At 36.6% G+C, this 12795-nt stretch overlaps 1 protein-coding gene across 1 annotated transcript in view; it reads left to right on the top strand.

The window, feature by feature from the left end:
- The window catches only part of EDIL3 (EGF like and discoidin domains 3), a 191010-nt gene extending 179357 nt beyond the window's left edge, over nt 1–11653 (top strand). Inside the window, exon 10 of the mRNA XM_025167536.2 lies at nt 11496–11653. Within this exon, the coding sequence (XP_025023304.1) occupies nt 11496–11645 (150 nt within the window). The 3' untranslated portion in view covers nt 11646–11653. The remainder of the gene's footprint in view (nt 1–11495) is intronic.
- The last annotated feature ends 1142 nt before the right edge of the window (nt 11654–12795 follow it).

The raw sequence follows: 12795 nt of genomic DNA, 5'->3' as shown, positions 1-12795 counted from the left end.
AAAACAAAAGCATAATAGTTGTAATCCCATCCACCTAGCATCAGGGCCCACATGCTGGAAGAAGCCCTTCAGCTAACCATTCCAAAGGGTTGGCACTGCCACCAAAAAGCAACACCTCCAAACATTGACCCCTTGACTTCCCAAAAATGGGGACCGATAATCTGCCTCTCCCAACACAACCTATAATCAATCTTTAGTGGCCTTTATAGGTTACCTCCAGCACTTTATATTGCATCTGGAAACCAACAAGGAACCCAAAAGGGCCATTAATACAGGTGTCACATATGCTTGCTACAGTGACTGACTGCAAGCATCCAGACCGCTGCATTTTGTACCAACTGAAGTTGGTTTTTAAAGATAGCCCCACGTAGAGCAGGTAACAGTACTCTAGACAAATAGAGATGAGGGCATGAGTTATTGTAGGAAGGTACAATAGTGTCTTTGCCTTATATTTTGACTATAGTCAGCTGTCATCTATCTCTGCCATTCTTGTACTATTTTCATTGAGTAAGTTAAACAAAAGCACAGTATACAACCTTTCCTATTCTGAACCATTCTGTTTTTTCCAGAGTCAGTTCTTACAGTAGCTTTGGTTCATTGTGAGGGTTCCTCAGAAGAATAATCAGCTATTTTGCACACCCATCAACCATTATAGATTCCATTATATTAATATGATGAACAAAAAGTTCTTGCTGTACTCTAGTGGGACTTCCGGTGAGTAATGGCTGTGCACTAGGCTCTACTTTTCAAGCGGAGAGTCATCTTCATAAACTTTTTTAGGCTCAGGCAGGCTTCCTGGAGCCTGAAGAATTCTCCAGATCTGAGGAGAATCCCTGAAATTGTCCCATATGACCTTCAGACAGCCTTTCACAGCCAGAAGACCTCGAAACGGAGACTTTCAGGATCCACTGGTGAGTGATCAGCTGGGAGGCAGTTCCAAGCTGCGAAGAAGCTGGGGGGAAAAATGGACACTTGCGCTGACCTTCTCATTTCCAAAATCACCTTTTTTGTTGTTTTTTAGAAAGAGAGGCTTTCTTTAGTTACAGTGTATTTTTTCCTTTTGACTACTATAGGTGCTTTGTGGAAAGATTTACTTTCTTTTTTTATTGGGATAAATAGTTTTGTATATTCAGCGAAAAAGGCAAAGGCTTGGACTTTTTATTAATTTTTAAGTAATAACACAAAAGGAATTCTTTTTATTTATTTATTTTTTTTTGGCGAATCTGTGCTTGGGTTTTTGATATTGGAATGTGGATATGGGAACTGTGTGAACTCTGCTTTGTTTTCTTACTTAGTTGGCCCTGATTGGAGAGGAATTTTAAACAAGATAAAGAGACTTTTTTCCTTTCACTATTTACATTGGATAGAATGTAATTTGTATTTTTGACACTAGAGAGCACTATTGACCATGGCTATTAAGAGAGCAAACAGCAGGGATGAGTGTTTCAAGAATATGTTTCAAAACTTTTCAGAAAAAATAATTCAGTCACTGGAGGATAAATTTGATAATTTGAACAAGAAACTGCTAAATGAGCCTGCTATTGATGTGAGGCAAGTTGAATACAAGTTGAATGTTTAGGAGAATAATATGGATAATAAAGATATGGAAGAAGGAAGAGAGAGGGATATCTTACTGGATCTTAAAGAAAAAGAATCTTATTTTGGACTTACAGTTACTTTGGATCAGCCTAACAATGATATCATTTTGGATTTATAAAAAGAATGTTTTAAATCACTGAGAGACAAAGACAACTTATTGAAATGGTTCCTGAAGAAAGAAGACAAGGAGAAAATAATAAAGATTCAACTTGTGGGGCACTCTTTGCTAGGTTTTAAGAATGAACTCTCTAAAAGTAAACAGTACTTGGATCAGTCTAATGGTAACACTATTTTGGATCTACAACAAGAAGGTCTTAAACTACTAAAAGATAAAGAGAATGTATTGAAGTTGCTCCTGAAAGAAGAAGACAAGGAGAAAATAATAAAGACTCAATATGTGTAGTAGTATCTGTTAGGACTAAGGAATGAACCTCTTAAAAGTAAACAGAAAGTGTATAAAGTAAATCTGTTTGATTATGGTTAAAACATAGGCTATGGTTTCTGATAGATTAATGGTAATTTTTTGGGACCAGAACTGTTTTTTTTTTTTTTTAATCTGCGCTCAGTCGTTACCGACTCTGCAGTGACTGCTTGGATGAGTCCTTGCAGTTTTCAAGGCAAGGTGTTTCAGAAGTGGTTTGCCATGATGATATTATTAAGATTATTGTTGCTTAATAGTAGTAAAAATGAATATAAGTTGTGGCTCTGATAACTGATAGTTATCAGAGAGGATTCTTGTTGATTAGGACTGAATGGAGAAGTTACTAGGACTATACAAGGGAATGTTGGGAAATATGAGTGATATGAAAGTGCTTTCTATTATCTTTGTGAAGGGATGATGGCATATGATAATACTAGTGAGATTTTTATATGCACATAGATGATAAAAACACAGAGATATTTAGGACTGGGCAGTAATGGTAGTAGTGGAGATGGTGACATAGTGTATTGAAATTTAAAAAGGGGGGGTTACTCTTGCTTCTGTTTGGAAATTGCTTTTATTTTTATTTTTTTGCTTGGGATTGTAAAATGCCATGTTGACTTGGGGTTTTGATAATTCTTAGATTTCAGGATTAAAGAAGTATTTTGTATCAGTTATATTTTTAGAGTAAAAGATGTATGTATTCTATATTTGTATCTGCAACAAAGAAAGTCGGAAGTCACCTATTCTTTCTTTCTTTCTTTCTTTCTTTCTTTCTTTCTTTCTTTCTTTCTTTCTTTCTCTTCTTTTCTTTTTTTCTTTTCTGCACTTTTAACTTTATTTCTTTTTTTTCTTGAACTTTTCTTTCTCTTTGTTTTGTCTGTTTCCTTATATTTTATTCTTTATTGAAAATTAATAAAGTTTCTTTAAAAAAAATGTCTTGCTCTTTCTATTATTCCTCTATTCCAGTGTTTCTCAACCTAGGCAAATTTAAGGCATGTGGATTTCAACTACCACAATTCCACAGCTAGGTAGAAGTCCACATGCCTTAAAGTTGCCCTGGTTGAGAAACACTGCTCCATTCCATTATGCCTTTTCTCCTGCAGCTTTAAACAGTTCAGTAGAAGTTTTTTATCTGTTCCTGGTGCTTTTCTATTTGATAAGTGGTCTCTTCCTTTTCATACCTTATTTTCTAATGGGGCTGATTCTTTAATATAATTTGCCTGTGCAAATATTTTTTTTTTCATTCTATAATCCTACTTGTAAAGGGCTCCAGTACAGTCTTTCTGTCTTCCTTTGACCTCATTTGCTTTTATTAGATCTCCTACATGCTTATTCTTGAATTTTCCTAACTTGGTTGTAAATTTTCCTGATTTTAAACAAATCTTGTTTTTATTTCTTCTAATGTTCCTCCATTTGTTGAAATTACTGAGATATCTTTCTTTTTCTCTTTTTGCTGGAAGAGAAGTCAGCATTCATTTGCTCAGGCTTTTGGCAAGGGAGATTGAAGCTCACTTTGGGGTGTTGTCCTGTTTTTGCCATCTTTGTCATCTTTGATTCTTTTACTCTTGATCATTATTGTATTTTTATTGTTATTTTTTAATTTTTATTACTTATGAACTTCCCAGAGTCATTGAGAGTCAGGCAATATACAAATTTAATTTATTATTATGGTTGGTCACACAGTCAGACAGATGTTTAGACTGGATTTGGTATTTTTATCCACCTATCGAGTCTTTTCCAAGGACCTGGGATAGGCAGATGTGGTTGTTTGATGGTGTTAAAGGAATTGTCACAGGATATAAGCTGTTCCAAGTAAAGCTGCCTTTTGCAATTGACCGATGGTGATTTTGTCAATGCCGATGGTCTTCAAGTGGTGCTCCAGATGTTTTGGAATTGTACCTAAGGTGCCTATTACTATTGCTACTGATATTACTACTATCTTTGCTTTCCTTTGCCAAAGTCATTCTACTTCTATTTTCAGGTCTTTTAATATTTTGTTATTTTTTCTCCCCAGTTCTTTCTCTTCTATTCTGCTATCTCCAGGTATTGCAATGTCCACTATCCAGACTTTTTTGTCTTTCTTATCAACAATTGTTAAGTCTGGGGTGTTGTGTGGCAGGTGCTTGTCTGTTTGAATTCTACCATCCCAGAGCACTTTAGCATCTTCATTTTCTATTACTTTGTCTGTTTTGTGGTCCCACCAGTTCTTGCTTGCGGGCAAATGGTATTTCTTGCAGATATTCCAATGCACCATTGTTGCTACTTTGCCATAGTTTGTAGTCAGTCTGTGCTATCTTCTTGCAGCAGCTAACTAGGTGGTCCACTCTTTCTTCAGCTTCTTTGCAGAGGCAGCATTTGCTGTCTGTTGCTGTCTTCTCAGTTCTGGCTTTTATGCATTTGTTCTTAAGGCTTGGTCTTGTGCAGCCAGAATTAGCCCCTCTGTCTCTTTCTTCAATTTTTTTGCTCTCAGCCATTACCAGGTCTCCTTGTTATCTGCTTTGCCTGCTAATTTTTTTGTGTGCTGGCCATGTAATACTTTGCCTTGCCATGTCTCTTTTCTATTTTCATTTGGTCTTTCTTATAGGCCAGTTTGGTTTCTTTGGTGGTGTTATTATTATCATCATTATTATTATTATTCAATTACTGTATGCTATTCTTGTTGTTCTAAGCTTTTGTTCTTCATCCTTTCCTAGGTATTGTGACTGCTTGTTCTGCAGACTATTTTGATATTTACCTCTTTGGGGAAATTTGGGAATTTGTTTTTCTACTTCCATTTTTTCATTGTTTCTTAAGTCTTCCTATAACTTTCCAGGTAATCTTTTGCACACTTTAAGTGTACTAAATTTGTTCCATACAAATTTCTGTAAAATATTCTGATAAATAAATAAATAATTTATTTGTATTTAAAAATATTTATTGATAAATAAATAAAATGTTTTAATTTTATGTCTATCTAATCAAAAATTTCTGGCACACTTAATCTTTTTAATCTCTGATATGTAACCCACATATTTGAACCAGTATATCTATTCCATAATCCACCCCTAGAAGTGTCCTAGCTGATTGGATTCTTATTCTCCATCTTCTATTTCTAATTACGTGGCTGATTTGATTTCAGTCTTGTGTGTTTGATTATCTGCATTTATAGAATCTGCATTTACATTTCGTAAAGCAGTTATTGGCAATAAACAAAAAATCCTTTTTGCAAAACTGTATTAATCTATCTTCTGCACTATTATACTTATTCAGAACTTCTGTAATTCCAGATTCCTCCATTTATCCATTTCTTGAATTCCAATCACTCATTACATTTATATTTAATTCAGATTAATATAATGAATCCCCATGTATTTTTTTTTTTTAATCTAACTTAAAATTGTAATTTGGTGGCAACTTTTGGAGAACTCTGGTACCACCACTACCATTAGCACCACCAGCACCAGCTTCAGGTATCTTAGAGCCTCAGCTTGAATAATCCTAAGTAAGAGCCATATATGAATGGCCTTGTGTTGAAATGGAGCAAGGAGAGGTTAGAATTTAGAATGATTATGGTTCAGAGAATGATGGCTACGATGAAGGATAAACATCTTTTTAAATGATTAATTTGTTTTCAGTTTATACATTAATATTTAAGTATTACTATATTTACAACAGATTGTTATCTTGTCTGTTTTTGTTTTTAAGCTTCTATTCTGTGCTAGCAATGACAAAGCTTTTACAAGTCATCTTTGGCTTTAGTGTAGAAATCATGTGGTACATTTTACTCAAAATTATATTGCCACTGAAGGAAGAAAATCAAAGGCGGCTCCTCTGCAGAATTATTGGTTGATTATTCATTGATTATACCTAATGCTATATGAAGAGTCACTTTGCAGTGAGATGGTCAATTATCTCATCCCAGGAACCCATCTGGTTTATCCGACTAATGTACACAATTATGAAGGGTTGTCTACTATAAATCCAGCTTAAGAATGACTCCTAAGAAGAAGGATATGGAAGAACAGTGAAGTAGCTGATCAGCAGTTTGCTCCTGAACTGCCATACACAAGCCACATGTTCCTTTTTTTGCCAGTGTGAGTGTTGTAATGTAATTTGATTTAAATCATCACAATTATTTTTAAATTTTCAAATCTCCCTCCTCTTTCACCCTTCACTTTTTAACAATGAATTTCCACTTTGGGGATGATGCTTGTGTGACTTCTGCAATCATCTGGCAAGGAGGAAAAGGAATACACTTCTGCACATTAGCTTATCCCACCTTAGCAAATGAAGCCTAAAATATACCCTTTATATCATGTGGACATTTACATTTAATCAGCCTGTTTGCTGTTTGAAAATGATTACCTTGTTAGCTTATATTTCTTTGGGATAGATGTCATTTTATTCATTAGCAGCTTTTTTAGAAAAATCTCCAAGCTGCATGCCAGTGATAAATTCAATTCCAGCTTTTGAAAAGTGCACATAAACAATATTTTCCCTTATTGTCTGCTTTGCAAAATTATGCCCTTTACTGAGTAAGTATCATTAAAGGGTACTTTAATTACAAAAGTAGTAAAATATTTCAGGGAGCTACAGGCATTATATTCAGGTCATGTTCTGTTTTGCTGGGGAGGCTTGCCTTTCTACCAATACCCCTTTTTAAATCCATACCACTTCATTGGATGGAAGTGTACAACTGTTTTTTAAAGAGTAACTAGTTCTGAGTTTAAGAAATTGTCTTCAAGGGAAACTCCCATCATAGGGTCCCTATCAATATCTCTCTTTAATCTATTTAAAACCAAGATGCTCCTAATTCTCCAACCAGCACACAGCTCCAAGACTGACTCCATCCTACCATCATATTTCCAATAAGACCGAAGACACTCTAGTTATGAACAGATAGCCCAGTTTTATTGTTTTTCATGTATTTAAAACCAAATTTAACAGCAAATGTATTTGACAGTTTGCATTAAAATAACAACCATACCATTCTAGAGAGGTTATTGCAGAAATACATGAACATAAGAGTAACTTTATACAAAAATAGCTATTGAATTCAATGGGAATGAATTCCCCCACCACAACCCCCCAGCTCTAAGAGGCTTGTTCAGAAAATGCAGTCTTTTTTCCCTCTTGTCACCTAACAGCCAGGAAGACTGTTTTTAAAAAGCAGTACTTTCTAGAAGCCCAAGCAATTCCACACAACTCAAACACCATTAGTTGCCTTGCAAAAGTCTCATGGAGAGGGATGTCCACAGGGTGTGGTTAAAAAATGTCTAGAGGGTGGCCATATGGTGTGATTGAAGCGCCATTTGTTTTTTATGTGTTGTTTTGTCACTGCCCTCCCTTGGTATTTTTGACCACACCCTGTAGACGTCCCCTGCTCATGGAGCCATTCCACTCTCCCCCTCCTTGGCTCTGTTTACTTCCTTTTGCATCTATTCCTTCCTGGCAGGAAACCAAATCCAGACGGCTGCTTCTCAGCTCTTCAGTTCTGCCAGGCCCCACCTATTCCCAGGTAACTCTTACTGGGTGCTTCTCTCTTTCTTGTCTCAGTTCCTTCACCCACCCACCCACCCTCAATTGAAGTGCTCAAATTATTTCCTTGCTTCTCATGGCACACTTCTGCCAGTTTGCACCAATTTTACTAATTTCCACAACTTCACTGCAATTCCTGCAAGTTAGTAATTTTATGGGAGCAATGTCTGATGGTACATGCCATTCCCTTTGGAGAAACCAATGTTCTGCAAAGCACAGGAAAAAAATAAGAAGTAGTAAGGAAAGGAAAGGCGTCAGACAAGAAACAAAAACAGGCAAATCTCATGTGCGCTGATACTGTTCATGTTTCTATTCTTGCAATTCATCCTTGCTTCCACCCAGTCTGTACCCAATTTGCACTTTTGTTTGTAAACTTCTTAACTCTCTTTTTGAAGATTATTATCAGCTCCATACTGATAATATCCAACCACAATTTTCTCATTCTTTCCCTTTCTCTCAACCCATTAACTCTTCCTCATTTATTCTCCCCATATGACCAAATCACCACAAAATCCTTCTGTGATCTTTCATTTTAGCATTCAGGTCACATGCATTCAGGGCTCTCTCTCTTCTTGTTTTACCACACTTCTTAAATAGCCTCTTTCTACTGTCTTCAATTTATTTCTTCTGATTCTCACTTACCTACAATAAAGTGGGCAAAAGCTCACTTTTATATAGGTTATAGCCATTTTCACCTCTATCAACAAACATTAATTCCTCATAACAGATGACCTACTTTTTCACCAGTATGTGTACATCTTAAAATCTCTCCATCCATTTTACCAACCTTACTAAATATTCTACCAATATTCTACCAATATTACCCTACTCTATTTTTTTTACCATGGTTGTATAACTTGCAATTGTTCAGTCCATTCTTCAAGTCAATGACAGTTCGACTTCTATACATTTAATTTTCAAATCCACACGTCCCTTTGAATGTTTTTCTGAAAATAATTTGGGTTCCCAGCCAGCAACACAGCACTGTCTACATGAAAAGTACACACACATTTATCATCTTGACAAACACACCTCTAATCACCACAAGTATTTCTTATGTATTTATCCATGGATACATTAAATAACCAAGAGAACATTGCACATCCTTGCCTTACTCCCTGCTAAATATTGAACTGTTTGCTAAGTGTTGCTGATGATACTCAATTATATATCTCCATCCCGGGTGACCTAAGCGATGCTGTCTCTACCCTTTCATGGTGCCTGGAGGCTGTAGGGGCCCAGATGGGGGACAGCAGGCTTCAACTGAACCCTGGTAAGACGGAGTGGCTGTGGATACGGGGAGCCTCAAGATCTAGGAGTTTATCATCTTTGGTTCTTGACGGGGTCGCACTACCCCAGACAGACCCGGTGCGTAATCTGGGGGTCCTCCTGCACTCTCGACTCCTGTTTGAAGAGCAGGTGGCAGTCGTGGCTAGGAGGGCCTTTGTGCAACTTCATGTTGTGCAGCAGTTACGCCCCATCCTCAATCAAGAGGCCCTCTGCACGGTCACTCATGCCCTGGTCACCTCCCGGTTGGATTACTGCAATGCACTGTACATGGGGCTACCCTTGAAGAGTATCCGGAAGCTACAGCTGGTGCAGAATGCAGCGGTGCAGACAGTTCTGAATGCCTCTAGGGGGGCCCATATAACACCGCTGTTACATGAGCTGCATTGGTTGCTGATTTGCTTCCCGGTCCAATTCAAGGTGTTGGTTATCACCTTTAAAGCCCTTCATGGCACAGGACCAGGTTATCTGAAGAACTGCCTCGCCCCTATTATATCAGCCCGCCCCACTTGGTCCGGCAGAAAGGGCATGTTGCAGACTCCACCAGTCAAGGAATTTCAACTGGTGGGATCTAGGAAGAGGGCCTTTTCTGTCATGGCCCCCGCTCTCTGGAACAACCTACCACCCGAGGTGTGGTGTGCCCCCTCTCTCATGGCCTTCAGGAACAGCCTGAAATCCTGACTATGCTGGATGGCCTGGGGGCCAGATGGGGGCTCGCATCGGTGGAAGTGGCTTGTGGAGTAATTGATTCTGCCCCCCCCAATCATCTTGAATGTTTTTAGTTTTTATGTATAGGGGTTGCTTATAGTTTGACCTTTTAATTGATTAATCAATTTTAATTAATTAATGTGTATTTATTTTTCATTGTTTGTGGGTTTTGTTTTAATTGTGAGCTGCCCAGAGTCACCCATTGGGAGAGATAAGTGGCATACAAGTGTAATAAATAAATAAATGTTTCATTTATTTCATGCATCCTTTACTTGCATCACATACTGTACTTACAACATTCAGCAACCAATCTTCAACTCTGTATTTGTGCAAAACATTCCATAATTCAAATCTATTCACTTTACCATATGTTTTCTCTAATCAACAAAAGTGCAATAAAATTTCTTTCTCACAATCCTCTGATGACCAGTAACCACCAAAGAACAAAAATCTGCTCAGCACACCACCTGCCCAGCATAAAGCCACACTGCACTTCCCAAATAATGTTATCCTTTAGTAATATTCTTTCATCATAAACTGCCAAATCAGTAATGCTTTTACATTTATATTCCTTTGACACTGTAAGCATGAGAAGACTCTGCTTAAAACACATATTTGAAACAAATATTTTTCTAAGCACATACTCCAAACCATTTTCATTCATTCCTAGGTCTGTGAATGGCCCAATAACTCATTTCCCCCCATCTATCTAAGTCACCAAACAGATTACTTTTCTTTCTGGATAGCGTTAATTTAGAATGTTGCACAATTTTTTTTAAACCCTCATTTCTTGTTCTATTCTTACCATGCACTGGGGCATAACATGTAACTATTAGCAGCCTCTGAATGCCTGCTTTCATATGTACTCAACAACAATCCTGATGACACAAGTTCATTCTTTCCAACATACATTGAGCCCTATAACTTACACAGTTTCATATCTCTACATGTATTCATCAACTTTACTCCGCAAAATCCACTTCATTCAGATCTTTTACATCCTTCTCCTTTCTCTTACTTTCACAAACATACCACATATCTATTTTTATTTCTTTCATTTCATTGGTTGATTCATGCTTTTTAGCACTTATATTCCAGGCTGCAATCTTCTCTATGCCTTGCCTGCATTCTGGTTTTGGTTAATTGAGACTTTTAACAATGTTTTTAAATAAGACAAAGAAGTTATACACTAACTTACCAGCTTTAGTTGTATTTCTGGCAAGCGCAACATTTCCTCCTGACAGTATGAACACTGGTATGTTTTGATACATTTTCAGCAGTATTCTATAGTCCAAAACTCAATTTCACCCCAACATGCAGTTCTTTGCAAGCTACAGTATGATCCCTAATCTAAAGACTCTCTTACAAGCCAACATATCTGCTGCATCCAACTAAATAGAAAGTAAATGCAGTGTATGATATACTTAGAATATATCTGATAGATCATAATACCAAAATATAAATATAATGACAGACTGGTTTAAACAGTCCATGAGTATTTAGTGATGGTTTGAGCAACAATTGATTTTTATAATAAAATATGATTGTCTTTGATGTATTTGCATGTAGGCTGTTATAGATGTCAGACAACTGATCAAATTTGATGGAAGAAGGGTTCTGTGAATGTAGACACCTGTAAAATGACTGTTTAAGGGTTTCTTCAGCATACTTACTTAAGAATAAGTCTTCCTTAATTCAGAAGGATTCAGTCCCTAATAGACTGATAGATTTACAAATCACACTGTTTTTTTTTTTAATAAGCATATCAAACTTCTCCTATTAAGCCAAACGTCTATTTTAAAAAAATATAAGAATTCCTTTCTAGGGTACCTTTTCTTTCTTATGACAAAATGTAGCCTCCTTTATGAGGCCAGAAGATATAACATCTTTGAAGTGAACATTTTTGTTTTTTTTGTGCACTACATTTTGTTATAACTAGATCTTGTTGGTCACCTTTCAGGTTTTCCAGGGAAACTTTGACAATGATACCCACAGAAAGAACGTTATTGATCCTCCAATCTATGCACAGCACATAAGGATCCTCCCCTGGTCATGGTATGGCAGAATCACTTTACGGTCAGAGCTTTTGGGCTGTACAGAAGAGGACTGATACATAGATCTGCACTTAATAGCACAACTCTTGATATTTCTAAATATATATATATATATATATATATATATATATATGTGTGTGTGTGTGTGTGTGTATATATATATATATATATATATATATATATATATATAACTCCATAGAAGAAACTGTGCAAAACCTGTAGAAAGTTGAATGGGCTTTTCATGAATAAGTGCTCACTTTCTGGTAGGCTGTTGTCTTTTGTAAGGAAGTCTAAGCCTGCCCTTAAATGGTCCAATTCTGATTCATATGATTTTCTTTCTTTTTTTCTTTTTCTGTTCTTGCCCTTTTAAATCTGCTCCAGTTATTCCTCTGTTCTGCTGTGAAATTTCAAGTTCTCTTCTGAGTTGTTCTCATTGGCTAAAACATGATAAGACATAAAATTAAAATACCATTATTTTTGCAAGGGAGATGAACATGGTTTTACAGAGTTCATTAGTAATCTGAGAACAAGCAGATGGATTTCATTATTTCCAAACCCATGCAGTCATCTTACTTATTTGTAAGTGGTACTGCAGCTTTAGCAATAAGTTTTTCTTGGGAATGACTCCATTTGATTCTTTCCCTTGTGCCTATCATATACTGTCATGACAAATGATATTTTTTTTAAAAAAAAATCTGTGGTCTGCAGTCCTTCTGATGTCACAAGCTACCTTTTGTAATTTCTTTTAAAAGAACTGAGTCCACGCACCTTAGATTTCATTTCCACTCATTTCCTCTTCATTAAGCATACTGGGGACATTTCATTGTCTTTTACATTCAGTTCCATTAACTGCCGCTGTTTACTTTCAGTAAGCAAAGCTGGAATTTATAGAACAAAATCTACCATTGTTATATTATGTAGTCTATGATTTTGTAAATGAATTCAGCTTACAGCCCCCCCCCCCCCCAAAATGCTGAGCTGACAAAAGCATGGACCAAATTTGAAGCTGATTTTCAGTAAAAGGAAATTGCATAAAAATATTAACATGGCATTCATGTGCTCCTGTCTTTTCTTGCTTAAGACTTGGCTTGTGAAGAAGGAGCTGCCCTCTTTTGGCTCAATGGGCAAGGGAGACAGTGTGATCAAAAACCTAGCATACATTCCAAAATGAACCAATATATCTTAGTTCAGAAGTGCAACTCACTA

This window comes from Python bivittatus, unplaced genomic scaffold (assembly GCF_059951505.1).
Source record: "Python bivittatus isolate LINGU-HERP-01145 unplaced genomic scaffold, Pbiv_v1 ctg000850_np1212, whole genome shotgun sequence".
NCBI classification, from domain to species: Eukaryota; Metazoa; Chordata; class Lepidosauria; order Squamata; family Pythonidae; genus Python; species Python bivittatus.
This window is presented reverse-complemented; position numbering and strand designations above follow the sequence as displayed.